Genomic DNA, 13,221 nt, shown 5'->3' on the forward strand with positions numbered 1-13,221 from the left:
TTAGCCTAAGAATTCCTGGACGATTTATTAGGGTAGCGAGTTATGATCCTGAACTTACACTTTCAGCTGTAATTATCCTGGCAAGGTCATCCTTATTTTGTATCATTAAGTCATACCACTTCCGAAGTAATGAACTTTTCTCCTAAAAGAGAAATAAAAAGAGAAATCATGAAATGCCAAGTGTAAGAGAGTATTAAATAATCTTCAACTAAAATATCTGCTCTGTGATCTCATTCTTGGGGAGACACGCATTGACCTTTCTTTTTTTTAATTGTGGCATGACTGACATATAACATTATGTTAGTTTCAGGCATACAGACCTTACTTTGATATGTAATAACAAAGATCCATTTCAAGTTGTACTAAAGGGGTGAATGACTCCTAAGTTGTAAAAGAGAAAAAAAGTTTTGTGGAACAGCTGTTATTGTTGATCACGGTAAATATGAATAACTTGAATTTTACCACACAAAGGTATGTTCCTTATTTTTAAAATTATTTTTAATTGTGGTGAAATACATACAACATAAAATTTATCATCTTAACCATTTTTAAATATGTAATTCAGTGGCACTAAGTATATTCACATTGTTGTACAACCATTACCACAATCCATCTCCAGAACTTTAAACAGTAACTCCCCTGCCCCCAGCAACCCCAATTCGACTCTCTGTCTCTACGAGTTTGACAATTCCATGACCTGACAGAAGTAGAATCCCACAGAATTTTCCTTTTGTGACTGGCTTATTCCAACACAAAGTCCTCAAGTACAGTTCTTATTTTAACAACTCACTGGTGAGTTGGATTCATCCCAGACTGGGGTAGGGGTTTTGCAGTGCGTGAGGTGTAAGAAAGGGTTTTATACACTTAGGAAGAGGACCCAGGTGCAACACTGTGAAGGCACTTAATGCCACTCAACTGTACACTTTCAAATGACAAAATGGTATAAATTTCACAATTTTTAAAAAATCTCCAAAGATAAAAGGATAGATTGGATTATTAAGTATGTTATGGACAAAATGATTTCTTTAAAAAAATTTAAAGAAAGGAATTTTGGAATTTGAAATTTTGGGATCTATAAGCCAAGCAGAGACACCTGGACAGACAGATCCTTCGTCCCTCAGAACCCTCAGCAGAAGTCAACCCTGCCAACGCCTTGATTTTGAACTTCCAGCTTCCAGAGTTGAAATAATATTTTTCTGTTATTTAAACCACCAAGTTTGTGGTACTTTGTTACTGCAACCCCTGCAAACTACTACAGCCTTTATGAGGAGCTGTGTGAGGACAAGAGTCAGACAGGGGGCCTGGGAGGCTCATAGTGGGTGGAGTCACCTGGGACTCATCCCAGATCCTCCTCATGAGCAGGAGTAAAGCGATGGTGAACCATGAGCCTTTCTCAGCCAGTCTCCTCATCCACAACACAGACCAAGCATCTACTTCATAGGGCCACTGACAGGACTGAATAAAACACACCGTACTCAGCTGTGGTGGGCACAATGAGGGCCCTCAAGGATGTCTGTATCTTGATCCCTGGAACTTGTAAACATGCTACCTTACATGGCAGCAGGGATTCTGCAGATGTGACTTAGTTAAGCCTCCTGAGGTGAGGAGAGTAACCCGAACTATCCAGGTGGGCTCGGTGTGGCCACAGGGATCACTAGAGGAGAGAGGCAGGCGTGCCAGAGTCAGAGAAGGCAAGGATGTGGGGCCACAGACCGCGGAAGGGTGGCAGTTCCAGAAGCAGGAAAAGGCACAGAAGCCCCTTTCGGAAGGAACTAAGCCCGGCCGACCTCCAGACCCGGAAGGGAATAAATTTGTGTTGTTGTGTTAAGTTATTAATTTTGTGGTAATTTGTTATGGCAGCCATAGGAAACTAATGCCTTAGCTTTTAAGGTGGTCAATAAATATCAGCTCCCTCCTTTCCCTGAACTCGTCCAGGTGTTCACAAGGTGGGAAAAGGGAGGTCACAAACTATGTGAAAAGAATGATGTTAAACAATGCAAAAGAAGTGCAAGACAAGGTAGGAATGGAAGGCCCCGTGGTCTGACAGGCTCAGTGGCAGGAGTAACAGATGAACTAGACGTCAGGAACAGGGAACATGAGTGGGGCTAAAGAAGGGAGTGGAGAACAGCCTGGGGTTGGGGGATGAGGAAGACCCCAAAGGCCAGGGGGCAAGAGGGGTGAGTCACAGAGCCAGCTGTGCTAGTGCCCCCTCTCCCCCTTCTCCTGGCTGCACAGGTGGACCTGTCTTCCTAGGGAAAGCTGATCCCACCGCTTCCTTATCAAGCTGCTTCAAGATCCTCTCAAGAGGGAGGGGCCTCTGAGAAACAGAACTCCTGTAAGATAGAAGCTGACACCACATTAGTGTTCAAGGGCATTAGCATTAGCATAGGTGCTATGATCTGAACACAGGCGACAGGGCGAGTATCAGTGAGAGATCCCAGCACCAGTCCTGAGGCTCCAACCAACTCCTGAACGACAGACGGGGCTGGAAGAGCTCCTGTAACACCACTGCAGGGCAGTTGTGGGCCCTAGTTGGGCTCCAAAGTGATGCCAGAGGCCCAGAGCTCAGCCTTGACCTCCTCCCTTCCTGTGATCTCATCACTCCCAGAGCTATGAGTGCACATGTGCATGACTCCCACGTTTCCATTCATAGCCAGGGCTCGGGCTCAACTCCACATTCCCGTTGCCAACTGCCTGCTTACCGTCCTCACTTGGGTATCTGACAGACCTCTCAGACTCACTGTGTCCAAGACGGAGCTCTGATGTCTCACCCAATGCCTGCTGCTCCTTTCACACCCTTCCCTTCTCAGCTGATGGAACTCCTTTCTTCCAGGTACTCTGGCCAAAAGCCCTGGGGTCATTGTTGACTCCTCTCTCTCACACCCCATAGTAATGTGCCCGAGAATCCCACTGCCTCTACCTTCAAAGTACATCCTGTATCAGACCTCTCCTCACCACCTCCATGGCCACCCCGCCCCCCAGTCCAAGCCACCATCATCTCCTATCTGAACAGGCACAGCCTCCACGGGTCTGTTTCCAGCGCTGCCCCTGTCTGTTCTAGCACTGTGGCCAGAGAAGCCATGCAAACGGCAAATTGGGTATCTCTGCTTAAAATTCTGAAATGGTGCCCCATCTCACTCAGAGTAAAACCCCAGTCCTAGAATGGCTGTGTACCCCACTCCGCAGCCTCTCCTTCCTGCACCTGTGGCCTCTTTATCCTGAACTTTCCCTATCTGTTGGTTTGCAGGAGCCCCCAGCCTCTCTTTGGTTCTGCAAATGCATCAGGCATGCTCTCAACTCAGGATTTTTGTTTTAGCCGAATTCCCTCCCAATCTTTGGTCTTTGCATCCTATGTCCTCAATGAGGCTTACCCTGAAGTTGTAGGCTGTACTGTGTCCCTCTTCCCAAATTCGTATGTTGAAGTCCCAACCCTCAGTACCTCAGAATGTGACTGTATTTGGAGAAGACAGGGTCTTGAAAGAGGTTATTAAGGTTAAATGAGGTCATTAGGGTGGGTCCTAACCAATGTGACTTGTGTCTTTGTAAAAAGACGAGATTAGGACACAGATACAGTGCGATGACTGCGGGAAGATGGCGGTCTACAAGGAGAGGCCTTAGAGAAAATCAACCCTGCCGACATCTTGATCGTGTACTTCCAGCCTCCAGAAATGTGAAACAATACACTTCTCCTGTTTAAGCCACCCAGTCTGTGTTACTTTGTGTGGCATCCCTAGCAAAATAATACATCTGCCCACATTTAATTGCATCTTGCCCTTTCCTTCTAGGTCTGGTCCTTATCCTGCTTTAACTTTTCCCCTCACAGTTGCCCTCACTGCTAACATGTGTCTAGAAATTATACTTCACTTACAGTTCAGATCTTCTCTTAACCCACATGAGCTCCACTAAGGGCAGGACTCTTTCCATTGCTCACTTGCTATACCTCAAGCTCCTCCAGCAGTGCAAAGCCGCAGGTGCTCAGTGACTATCTAATGGGTGAGTGAAGTAACGCTCTTTCACATGCTTGGGTCTCAGCACTCGATGTGTGTTTGTGATGTGTGACTTCAGAGAAGGCTGCTGAAGAACAGAAAATGATTTCACTAGGCTGGACCTAGGGGCCACATAATAAATGAAAGAGAAAGAAAATCTTAGTTTCTTCTCTACTCTCTCCATCTAACATCCCACAACCCTCACCCTCACCCTCATTTTCCAAGTCTGGGAAATACGCCAGTTAATAGCAGGATTTCTCTACTCAGGCCAAAACCCTGGAGAATGGTCCTGGCCTTCTCCCTTCTCCTGCACAAAACCCTATTTTTTCTACAGGTCTGTCCATGCCTCACGTCATGTCTGTAGCCCGGGGCCCTCACTACCAGCCTCCTGCGTGCTCTCCCTGCGGCCAGGGAGGTACCGCAGATGCTCTCAAGGGTCACTAGTGCTCATTCCCTGACACCCTGCCCCCCCACCCACGCATACATACACGCGCACACACACACACACACATACACGAGTCACAAGTGCTCATTCCCTGACACCCTGCCCACACACGCATACATACAGGCACACACAAACGAGTCACTAGTGCTCATTCCCTGACACCCTGCCCCCCCTGCCCACACACGCACACACACACACGTCACTAGCGCTCATTCCGACACCCTGCCCCCCTGCCCACACATGCATACATACACGCACACACACACACGAGTCACTAGTGCTCATTCCCTGACACCCTGCCCCCCCGCCCACACACGCACACACACACACGAGTCACTAGTGCTCATTCCCTGACACCCTGCCCCCCCAGCCCACACACGCATACATACACGAGTCACAAGTGCTCATTCCCTGACGCCCTGCTCCCCCCGCCCCCCACCACACGAGTCACTAGTGCTCATTCCCTGACACCCTGCCCCCCCGCCCACACACGCAGACATACACGAGTCACTAGTGCTCATTCCCTGACACCCTGCCCTCCCGCCCACACACACATACACACACACACACACACACACACACACACACGAGTCACTAGTGCTCATTCCCTGACACCCTGCCCCCCCGCCTACACACGCATACATACACGAGTTACTAGTGCTCATTCCGACACCCTGCCCCCCCGCCCACACACGCATACACACACACGAGTCACTAGTGCTCATTCCCTGACACCCTGCCCCCCCGCCCACACACGCATACACACACGCACACACACGAGTCACTAGTGCTCATTCCGACACCCTGCCCCCCCGCCTACACACGCATACACACACACGAGTCACTAGTGCTCATTCCCTGACACCCTGCCCCCCCGCCCACACACGCATACACACACGCACACACACGAGTCACTAGTGCTCATTCCCTGACACCCTGCCCCGCCCCCCCACGCCCGCGCGGTCATGCCCTTCTATTCGTTCGTATTCTGCACTCCCCTACAGGGCATTTTATGAGGCTTGAGCATGGGGCCAATTCCCTAGCCCAGGGCACAGTGCTTGGCACAAAGCTCACGCCCCAAACTTAATTTGCTGATTATCTCTTTTCTTTCTCCTCACGGTGTGTCCCGGAGGGCTGCGGAGAGGGAGGAGGCATGCGGCTGGTTTCACTATGGCGCAAAGCTCCCGTCCCCGCTGCGATCCGGTGCACACTCACCTTGGCCGAGACGCCCCTCCAGCTGCAGAAAGCTTCGTAGGCGGTGCGCACGGCGGCGCGGGCCTCGGGCACCCCGCAGTCGGCCACCATGCCCAGCTCGGCGCCGCTGGCCGGGTCGTGCACCGGGAAGGCGGCGGCGGCCGGAAGCCAGCGGCCGCCCACGAAGCCGTCGGTGCGCAGCAGCGTCGCAGAGAGGCCCGCCGAATCCCCAGCGTAGCCGCGGCCCCGAGTCCAGAGGCGCGCGGCCCGGCAGCTCCGCAGCCGCAGGCAGGTCGCCATGGTCCGGGGGCGGTGGCAGCGGCCGGAAGCAGGCAAGCGAGCGCGCGCGCCCGAGGGGGCCGGGCGGCGGCGGCGCGCTGGGGAGGCGGGCTCGGGCTGAAGGTTGCGGGTACGCCGAGCGGCGCCCCGTCCCCGCGCGCTCGCGCCGGCCGTCGCGCTGGACCCCCGACCTCATCCTGAGCGCCGCGCAGCGCCCTCCCTGCGCCAGCCACCCGGGAAGGGCTGGGACGGGGGATGGGCAGGCCCGCCGGGAGAAGTGTCTGCGGACCGTGCCTTTACCCCTCGCGAGTGTTCATGTTTAACGATTTCCTAGCCTCTGACCTTGGCAGGAGAACCACTTCTTCCTCCCGCCATCCCTCCAAACCCGCATCCCCCGCGACTGGAGTTTGCTTCGTCCATGGATGCGCCTGTGTCCGTCCCAGCTGCAAAGTGCATGGTCGCGTGTCTTCATCGCCGCAGCATCTGCGCGTTTACGGTATGGGGGCGAGGTTTCTCTGAGGGGGCGAAGTGTGGCCCAGCTTGCTGCTGCCTGATGCCCTTCTGGGTGTATGTCTAGGTGTTCTCCGTAGTACTCGGGAACAAGGAATGCCCCTCATCCATAACGGCGCCTTTGGATACAGACTGGGATCCAAACAAAATAATCCCTGGTCAACAAGCTGTGTGATCTTTGACAAAGTACTTAAAACCTCAGTCCTCCCATTGCACGATAGGTTTGTTGTGAGATAATGTTTAATGCTCAATACAGTTGCTGCATTGTACTCAGTACAAAGTTCAAAATCATACGAGCTGCTCTAGGTTAAGCCACTAGCAAGATTAAAATTAAGCACCAACTAGTCAATGCGACCGTTTACGAATCCACCAAAATGTAACCACAACTGGACATGGCTTAAAACACAGCAGCAGCAAGGAATCTTCAACTTTAATGAGAATAAAAATAAAAATAGCGGGCCTATACTCGAGAGTCCGTAAGTTCACACGTGCATGCATGGAGCCCAACTGTGCATCGGTTTACCCTAGTAGGTCTCAGCATATTTTCCCTTCAACATTCCTACTGAGCGGAGAGTCTCTTGCTGGCTTTTCCAGAGCTGTGGGCTCTCCACCTTTTTATAGGACGTTGGATTTGGATCTGTAAAATGCCCGGGCAGTCAATTTTTACCTTGAGTAGTACTGCCTCAGCAAAACACGATCCTGAGTTAGTCACATCTGGCAAAAGTGGAACAGCGGAGTTTCACCTTTTGTATATGTTAATTCACTATTTCCTTCCCTATCTTATTAAGGGAACTGGAGAGAGAGGAAGTCCTGGTAGCAAGAGGGCTGCCAGGTGGATATCACACTCAAGACTGGGGAGCCGGCACGCTTCCTTCTACTGGCTGCAGAGGGAGTTCTACTGACAGCTGACTTCCACAGCTTTGGGGAGATAGTTCTGTTGTTGAGGAAACTGAGGCCCAAAAAAGCGCAGACAGTGGTGGCTGCTCTCTTGATCCACAGTTAGCCTGTTTATCTTTTTAAGGTTCCATTTCGAACAGTACACAGCTGACTTCTGTGTTAGGCACAGTAGGCCCAATGACTAGGAGCCCACAGTACTTTCAGGGGCACCCAAAAAGTTTAATTTCTTCTAAAATTGTAAGGAAAATAATGAACTTTTAGTGACTACAAATTAATATTTATACCAATACAGATGTAAAAAGCATAATGTTTTTAATTTTTATGAAGGAAGGGGCCCCCTAAGGCAAAAGTGCCTAAGGCCTGGGAAATTCATGATGTCACCCTTCCTTCTCACCATGGTTTTGTGCCCTATGCAAGCCCGCATTTGGAGTAGGAACATTGCCTCCTGGTTCCTGTGTTACCTCCAGGCTGCCCTGATGCCCCCCCAAGTCTGGCTGGGTGCTCACCAGGGTCTCCAAGGACAAGTCCACCAGGTGGCAGGGACCTTTCTTCCTTTCTCCTCAGCCTGCCCTCCACCTCCTAATTCTCATCTTTCTCCATGTCTCCCTCATTTGCTTAAAGAACCATGATGGCAGCAACACATTAGACCTAAGTTTATAGAACACTAGCCCAGACAAAACATACCAGCTGATGGCCTCTGGCCTAAAGGCAGTCAGGAGTAACTGGGCCCAGCACCCTCAAACTTGAGGCAGAGCTTTGGGACTCTTTTCCCTGGGCTTGCAGGTGGCTGAGCTAAGGTTACAGAGGAAACTTGGCAGACACTGAAGGGCCTCAGATCATCCCATCTTCTATTCTTCTCTTCCATTTGGCTAACCTGAGGATGAATACCATTTCCTCCCACTCTTTCAGGGTCTCCCTTCTTGTTTTTAAGGTGTAATATGCATAATTAGGGTTTTAAGATCACCATCATTTCCATAGTCCAACCTAATTTTCCCCATGGAATATATGCTGTAGATTGGATACTTCATGACAAGTATATTCTGACCCGAGTACTTTCTGAATCTTTGTTTCTCAGTCCAGAAACTCTGCCCACTCCCCTATACCAAGCAGAATCGGCATTTTTGCTTGGGCTGCGAGAATCTGACCATACAACAATCTGGATAAACCCTATGAGAATAGTGTAGGGAAAATGGAAGTTCCATGGCCAGGATCTCACCTGACCCTAATATAGTTGCCCATTGTGCGTCTGCAATGCTCACAGGTGATTTCTTATGGTATCAAGGGCATTGAATCTCTCAAAAGACATGCTTTCACTCTTATGGCAGCTGAGCTGTTACTGACTTTATATAAAGAGTGCTACGCAGGGTTCTGGGGCTGCAAGGCAGTGGAGATGCCCAGCTTGCTTGTGCAGACTGGCCGGGAGGCAGATGGGATTCTAATGCTTGACCTACCACCATGGTATAAGACCTTTTACCCCAAAAACGTCCCGTTGTCATTTTTTGGTCTCAGCCAATCCAGAGTGAACTTGCCCGGTCTGAAACCCTCAGGTGAGACAAACAGCCGGAAGTAGAGACACCAGAAGTGATTGCTCTTGTGTAATCACATGCAAATGTCAGTATCTGTTGCCAAATACTGAAAGAGAAGCCGGTTCCAGCTGATCATCATAAAACCTTTCCCAGCCTCGCAGCTTTCGGAGGCCGAGGAGGTAGCAACCTGTTTTTGTGTGGAAAGGATGCATAAGAGATCAGCTCTTGTAAGGTGAGTCGGTCCAGTGTATTGGGTATCAATATTGATGGGTGATTCTTTTTTTTTTTTTTTTTTTGGGTGATTCTTTTTTAAGAAAGCAAAGAATATTTGGACACAACTTTGCTTGTGCCTTTGTTCAAATTTCATGTTAAAAACAAACCCAGAGGAAACCTTGGTCAGAAGATAGCAATGCTTCCACCTACAGGCACTTAGATTTCAGCTTATTGCTCATTTCCTCTCCCAGGTGGAGTTCGATTGTTGGTCTGGTGAAGTTAAACAGTAATTAACAGTTGACTTTACTGGAAAATGTTAGTATTTTGAAATGAGGCTTGGTTTTCTGTGTCAGTGACCTGCGGAGAGGGAAAGCAGTGCGTCTGGGCCTGGGTTTCGGTCTCTGCGCTGACCCAGCTCTGTGCATTCTCATCACCAGAGGAGCAGAGAGTAATGAGAGCATGTCTGCTTTCAGGTTCTGGGCTGGGCTGCTGATTACACTGGGTTCTCTCTGCTCTAGAGGTTCACCGTGTGGCATTTCAACACATGTAGAAATAGGTAAGTGCTGGTGATTTCTTATGGTATCAAGGGCATTGAATTTCAAGGGCATTCAAGGAGAAAATTTAAACTCTTTCTCATCTATTGATAAAAGTTCCCCTGCTGCAGTGAGGGGGTCCCTGGCTATTTTCTCTGGATGGGAAAATAATGAGTTGGGAAAAATAGAGGCTGCCATGAAGCAGAAGAATTGATAGGACAAGAGGAGAGAGAGATGGTAGGATATGGCAGCATGAGGAACTTACTGCTGCTATTTTGTATTGCCAAGCAAATGTGAATGCCAACATGGCCATGGGAGTGGGTCCCCTGAATCAAGTGTTTTGAAAGTGGTGGGCTTCAGGGAGGGCAAGGAAGCAAAGGGGTTTGGATAGTCACTGGTGTTAGAGGGGCCCAGAATGATGACAAGAGTTGTGGAGGGCAGGGTACCTGTGTCCACCAGCTCAGGGCTGAAGGCAGTTATCTGGACATATGGTAGCAAACGGGAGCACAAAGATTTGGTTCTTGTGTGAAGTGTATTTATAATTTTTTTTTAACTTAAAGGAAATATGAGCCAATTTATAACAATTAGTTATGATTATGTTGTATAGCAATTTTCAGATTAATTTCAGATATTCTTGATGTCTGGGTTTTCTTTAGATGAAAATAATAACAATATTATAGTTTTGCCTGCAGAATAGTTTTGTATTGTTTTGTACCCCCAGAAGGTACAAAGCACAACAAAATTACAAATAAAATATGAACATTTATTTGTGTAAAATAGACCTAGATCTTGAGTTCTGGTTGGCAACAACCTTATGATCACAGAATTTTACCATTTGAAGGGGTACTAAAGGTCACTGAGTCCAATTATCTTTTATTTTACATATCAGGAAATTGATCTTAGGGCTTTTTATAGCTAACCTGTTTGTGGCCTGGCCTAGAATTACATTTATTGATAGATAGTCCAATGGTCTTTCCCAAAACATTTGCTAAAATGAAGAAGACAGGGATTAATTGAAAAGAGAATCAGACCTAGGTTCTAGTACCAGCTCTGCTGTAAACTTGATGTGTGACTCTGAATAATGTACTTTCTCTTTCAATTCCTGTTCTGTAAAATGAGCGGTTTTCCATAAAAACCTCTTCTTAGTGAATTCTGAAGTATCTTCCAAGTGTTACGTTATTAGAAATTGAGATTGCTAAAATTACAGAAGTGGGCTGAAGAGGAACAAATATAAATGGAAATATTCTAGTTTTTAATCCTTAGAATTTAAACATTTACATAAAAATTTAATAATCAGATAATCGCTTGCCTTTCTTCAGTAGGTACCAAAGGTCCTAATAAATTAATATATTAAAACTATACTTTAAGTATTTTAATAGATATTATATATAATGCTTATGTGAAGATAATTGAAGGCAATTCCAAACTGCACAGATTTTAGAGATGTTTATGTAAAGGAGACAGCTCTAAAATTTGAAATTTTTTTCAAACTAAAATGATTTTATAAATATCTCGGTTCACATTTTCACTTCTTATATAGAGCCCGTGTGGAAGGTTGACACCACGTGAATGAGTTAGAATTGGCCTCATTAGGTCATTCGGAAATCACTGGCGTCCCCCATACAGGCTGTTTGTGTGGGCTGTGAACTTGTCTCTTATGTCATCAACACTTACAGTAGTGGCTGTATTTTTTTTGTTGTATGAATTAAAAAATTGGGTGTGATTCACAGTAGAAATAAGGTATCACTTTGAATGTGTCTTTACAAGGAATGTTCATCTTCCTGTTGATTCTAAGAAGACTCAGGGTGTAAGTGGGTATGTGGGTAGAGCAGGCAAACTTCTGAGATTCTGTTTTTGTCCTTCTAAAGTTGCCCAATAATCAAAAAACAGTTGCGGATCATTGATTCAGTCCATGCCTAGGTCCTGTATCACATTTCCTACCTAGATTTATCTATCTCAGTGGACTGTTGAGGGAAAATACGGTGACAGCTCTGTTCATTGTATCAGCCATTGTGTTTGTCACTTAGCACTTATTTTCTGTGAATCTCCCAAGAAACCTGTATGGTGGGTATTGTTTACTTAATTTTACATAGGAGGGGACTGAGGCCTAGAGAGGGTAAGCGACTTACCCTGGGTCATAGAGCCAGTTCTGAGACTTTAGATCACCATGCAAACTTTATTTGTATTATAACAACATAAATATTGTATGAATCTAATTATGCCTAATGAAAATTACAAGTGTACACTTAATTTTCATTTCCCACTTTTTTGATGGTTAAAGTGACGAAATTACATATTTTCCTTTTAAAATTATCTCTAGTAAGTTCTGTTTTTAGTTATAGTTGAACTTAAATGACTTACGTATTTATTTCTCTCAGGACACAGAGCTCTGGAGTTTCTCCACCTTCAGGGTGTGAATGTTAACTACAAAGAGGTATAAAGTTTAATTTTTCTTTTATTCCTGTGCATTAATTTTCTTCCATAGCTGTTAGACAAAGGTCCTGACATATTTAAACAGTAATTTTAAAACTCATTTTTATGTCTTTATAAAACATTAATATTTGGGGTTAAAAGGTGTATGACCCCTCCAATGCTACTTGAACGTTATGTATATTGAACTAGTATCATTGAAATATTTTAGTGATCATAATTTGAAAAATTTTGAGAATTTTTTAAATGGTACATCTTTTGTTTTTATAAAGAGAAGTCATATCTGAGATAAATCATTTGTTTTCCACTTCTTGTCTCTGTGTGTTATATACAAAACATATCACAACAAGGAGAAGGAAATATTTATACAGAAGTATGCTTTGAGATGCTTCTTTCAACTTCTCCCTTCTGTATTCTTCCTAGGACTCTGGCTTACCTTTTAGCCATTCTTAAATTAGTTGAACCCATTCTGACTACGTACTACTTCTAGTTCTATAGCTAAATGATACGTTGTAACAAAGATGATTCTTAAATACTTACATTTGATAAGAGAGGTTAATCTCTGCCCAGGACATCAGAATTGGATCAAATTATTGCCAGGAAATCTTGATACTCTAAGTACGGAAAGCAGAAAGATAAAATAACTGAAATCTACTACATCCTCAAACCACTTTTAGGCATGAATTTCAACTTCCTTACTCACCAGTTTAACAGCATTTATATTTGATTATTTTCCATATTGAACCTGATAGAAAGTAGTCAGGAAAGAAGAAGTGAAGTAAGAATCTGCCTAATTCATCACATGAACAATCCAGTCCTGAGTGTGTGGAGTGATTTTCTGGTAGAGCTACTCAAGCTTGAATCATTAACTTAACTTAAAATATTTTAAATGGACACAGATACTTCCCCTCAGCAGCAGTCCTATGCAAAAACTGACAACCTCATTGGAAATAACTAAGTGCTCTGAAAGCTTACACTTCCCACTTTTAACTTATGAAGATAAATAGGGATCACTTTACCTCTGACAGTATTATCTTGTGCCCTTTCGAAGACTGATGGTCTTTTTTATATCTCTATACGTGGGAATCGTCTTTCTCCCTACCGACCTCTGCTCTTCGACTTCTGGACTCATTGGTATTGTTTGGTCAAGTGATACAGAGGGAAGCCATCTGAAGGATGCTGGCTGGCTATACAGGTGGATCTCTGCA

At 46.0% G+C, this 13,221-nt stretch overlaps 2 protein-coding genes across 9 annotated transcripts in view; one reads left to right on the forward strand and one right to left on the reverse strand.

Moving 5' to 3' along the window:
• Positions 1-5,965, reverse strand: part of ALDH5A1 (aldehyde dehydrogenase 5 family member A1) — a 49,772-nt gene extending 43,807 nt beyond the window's left edge. The window contains exons 1-2 of one of the 3 annotated variants that reach the window (XM_036994360.2): positions 5,647-5,965; positions 59-142 (exon numbers count right to left, since the gene is read on the reverse strand). In XM_036994360.2, coding sequence (XP_036850255.2) covers positions 59-142; positions 5,647-5,925 — 363 coding nt within the window. In that variant the 5' untranslated portion in view covers positions 5,926-5,965. The remainder of the gene's footprint in view (positions 1-58; positions 143-5,646) is intronic. The other 2 variants (XM_073224720.1, XM_036994361.2) reach the window with 2 other exon arrangements.
• Positions 5,785-13,221, forward strand: part of GPLD1 (glycosylphosphatidylinositol specific phospholipase D1) — an 84,928-nt gene continuing 77,491 nt past the window's right edge. For 2 of the 6 annotated variants that reach the window (XM_017663619.3, XM_017663617.3), the window contains exons 1-4: positions 6,016-6,400; positions 8,991-9,069; positions 9,524-9,606; positions 11,962-12,017. In XM_017663619.3, coding sequence (XP_017519108.3) covers positions 6,160-6,400; positions 8,991-9,069; positions 9,524-9,606; positions 11,962-12,017 — 459 coding nt within the window. In that variant the 5' untranslated portion in view covers positions 6,016-6,159. Of the gene's footprint in view, positions 5,914-6,015; positions 6,401-8,820; positions 9,070-9,127; positions 9,607-11,961; positions 12,018-13,221 lie in introns of those variants that run through there. The other 4 variants (XM_036994359.2, XM_036994357.2, XM_036994358.2 and 1 more) reach the window with 4 other exon arrangements.

Source organism: Manis javanica, chromosome 16 (genome assembly GCF_040802235.1).
Source record: "Manis javanica isolate MJ-LG chromosome 16, MJ_LKY, whole genome shotgun sequence".
NCBI lineage: Eukaryota > Metazoa > Chordata > Mammalia > Pholidota > Manidae > Manis > Manis javanica.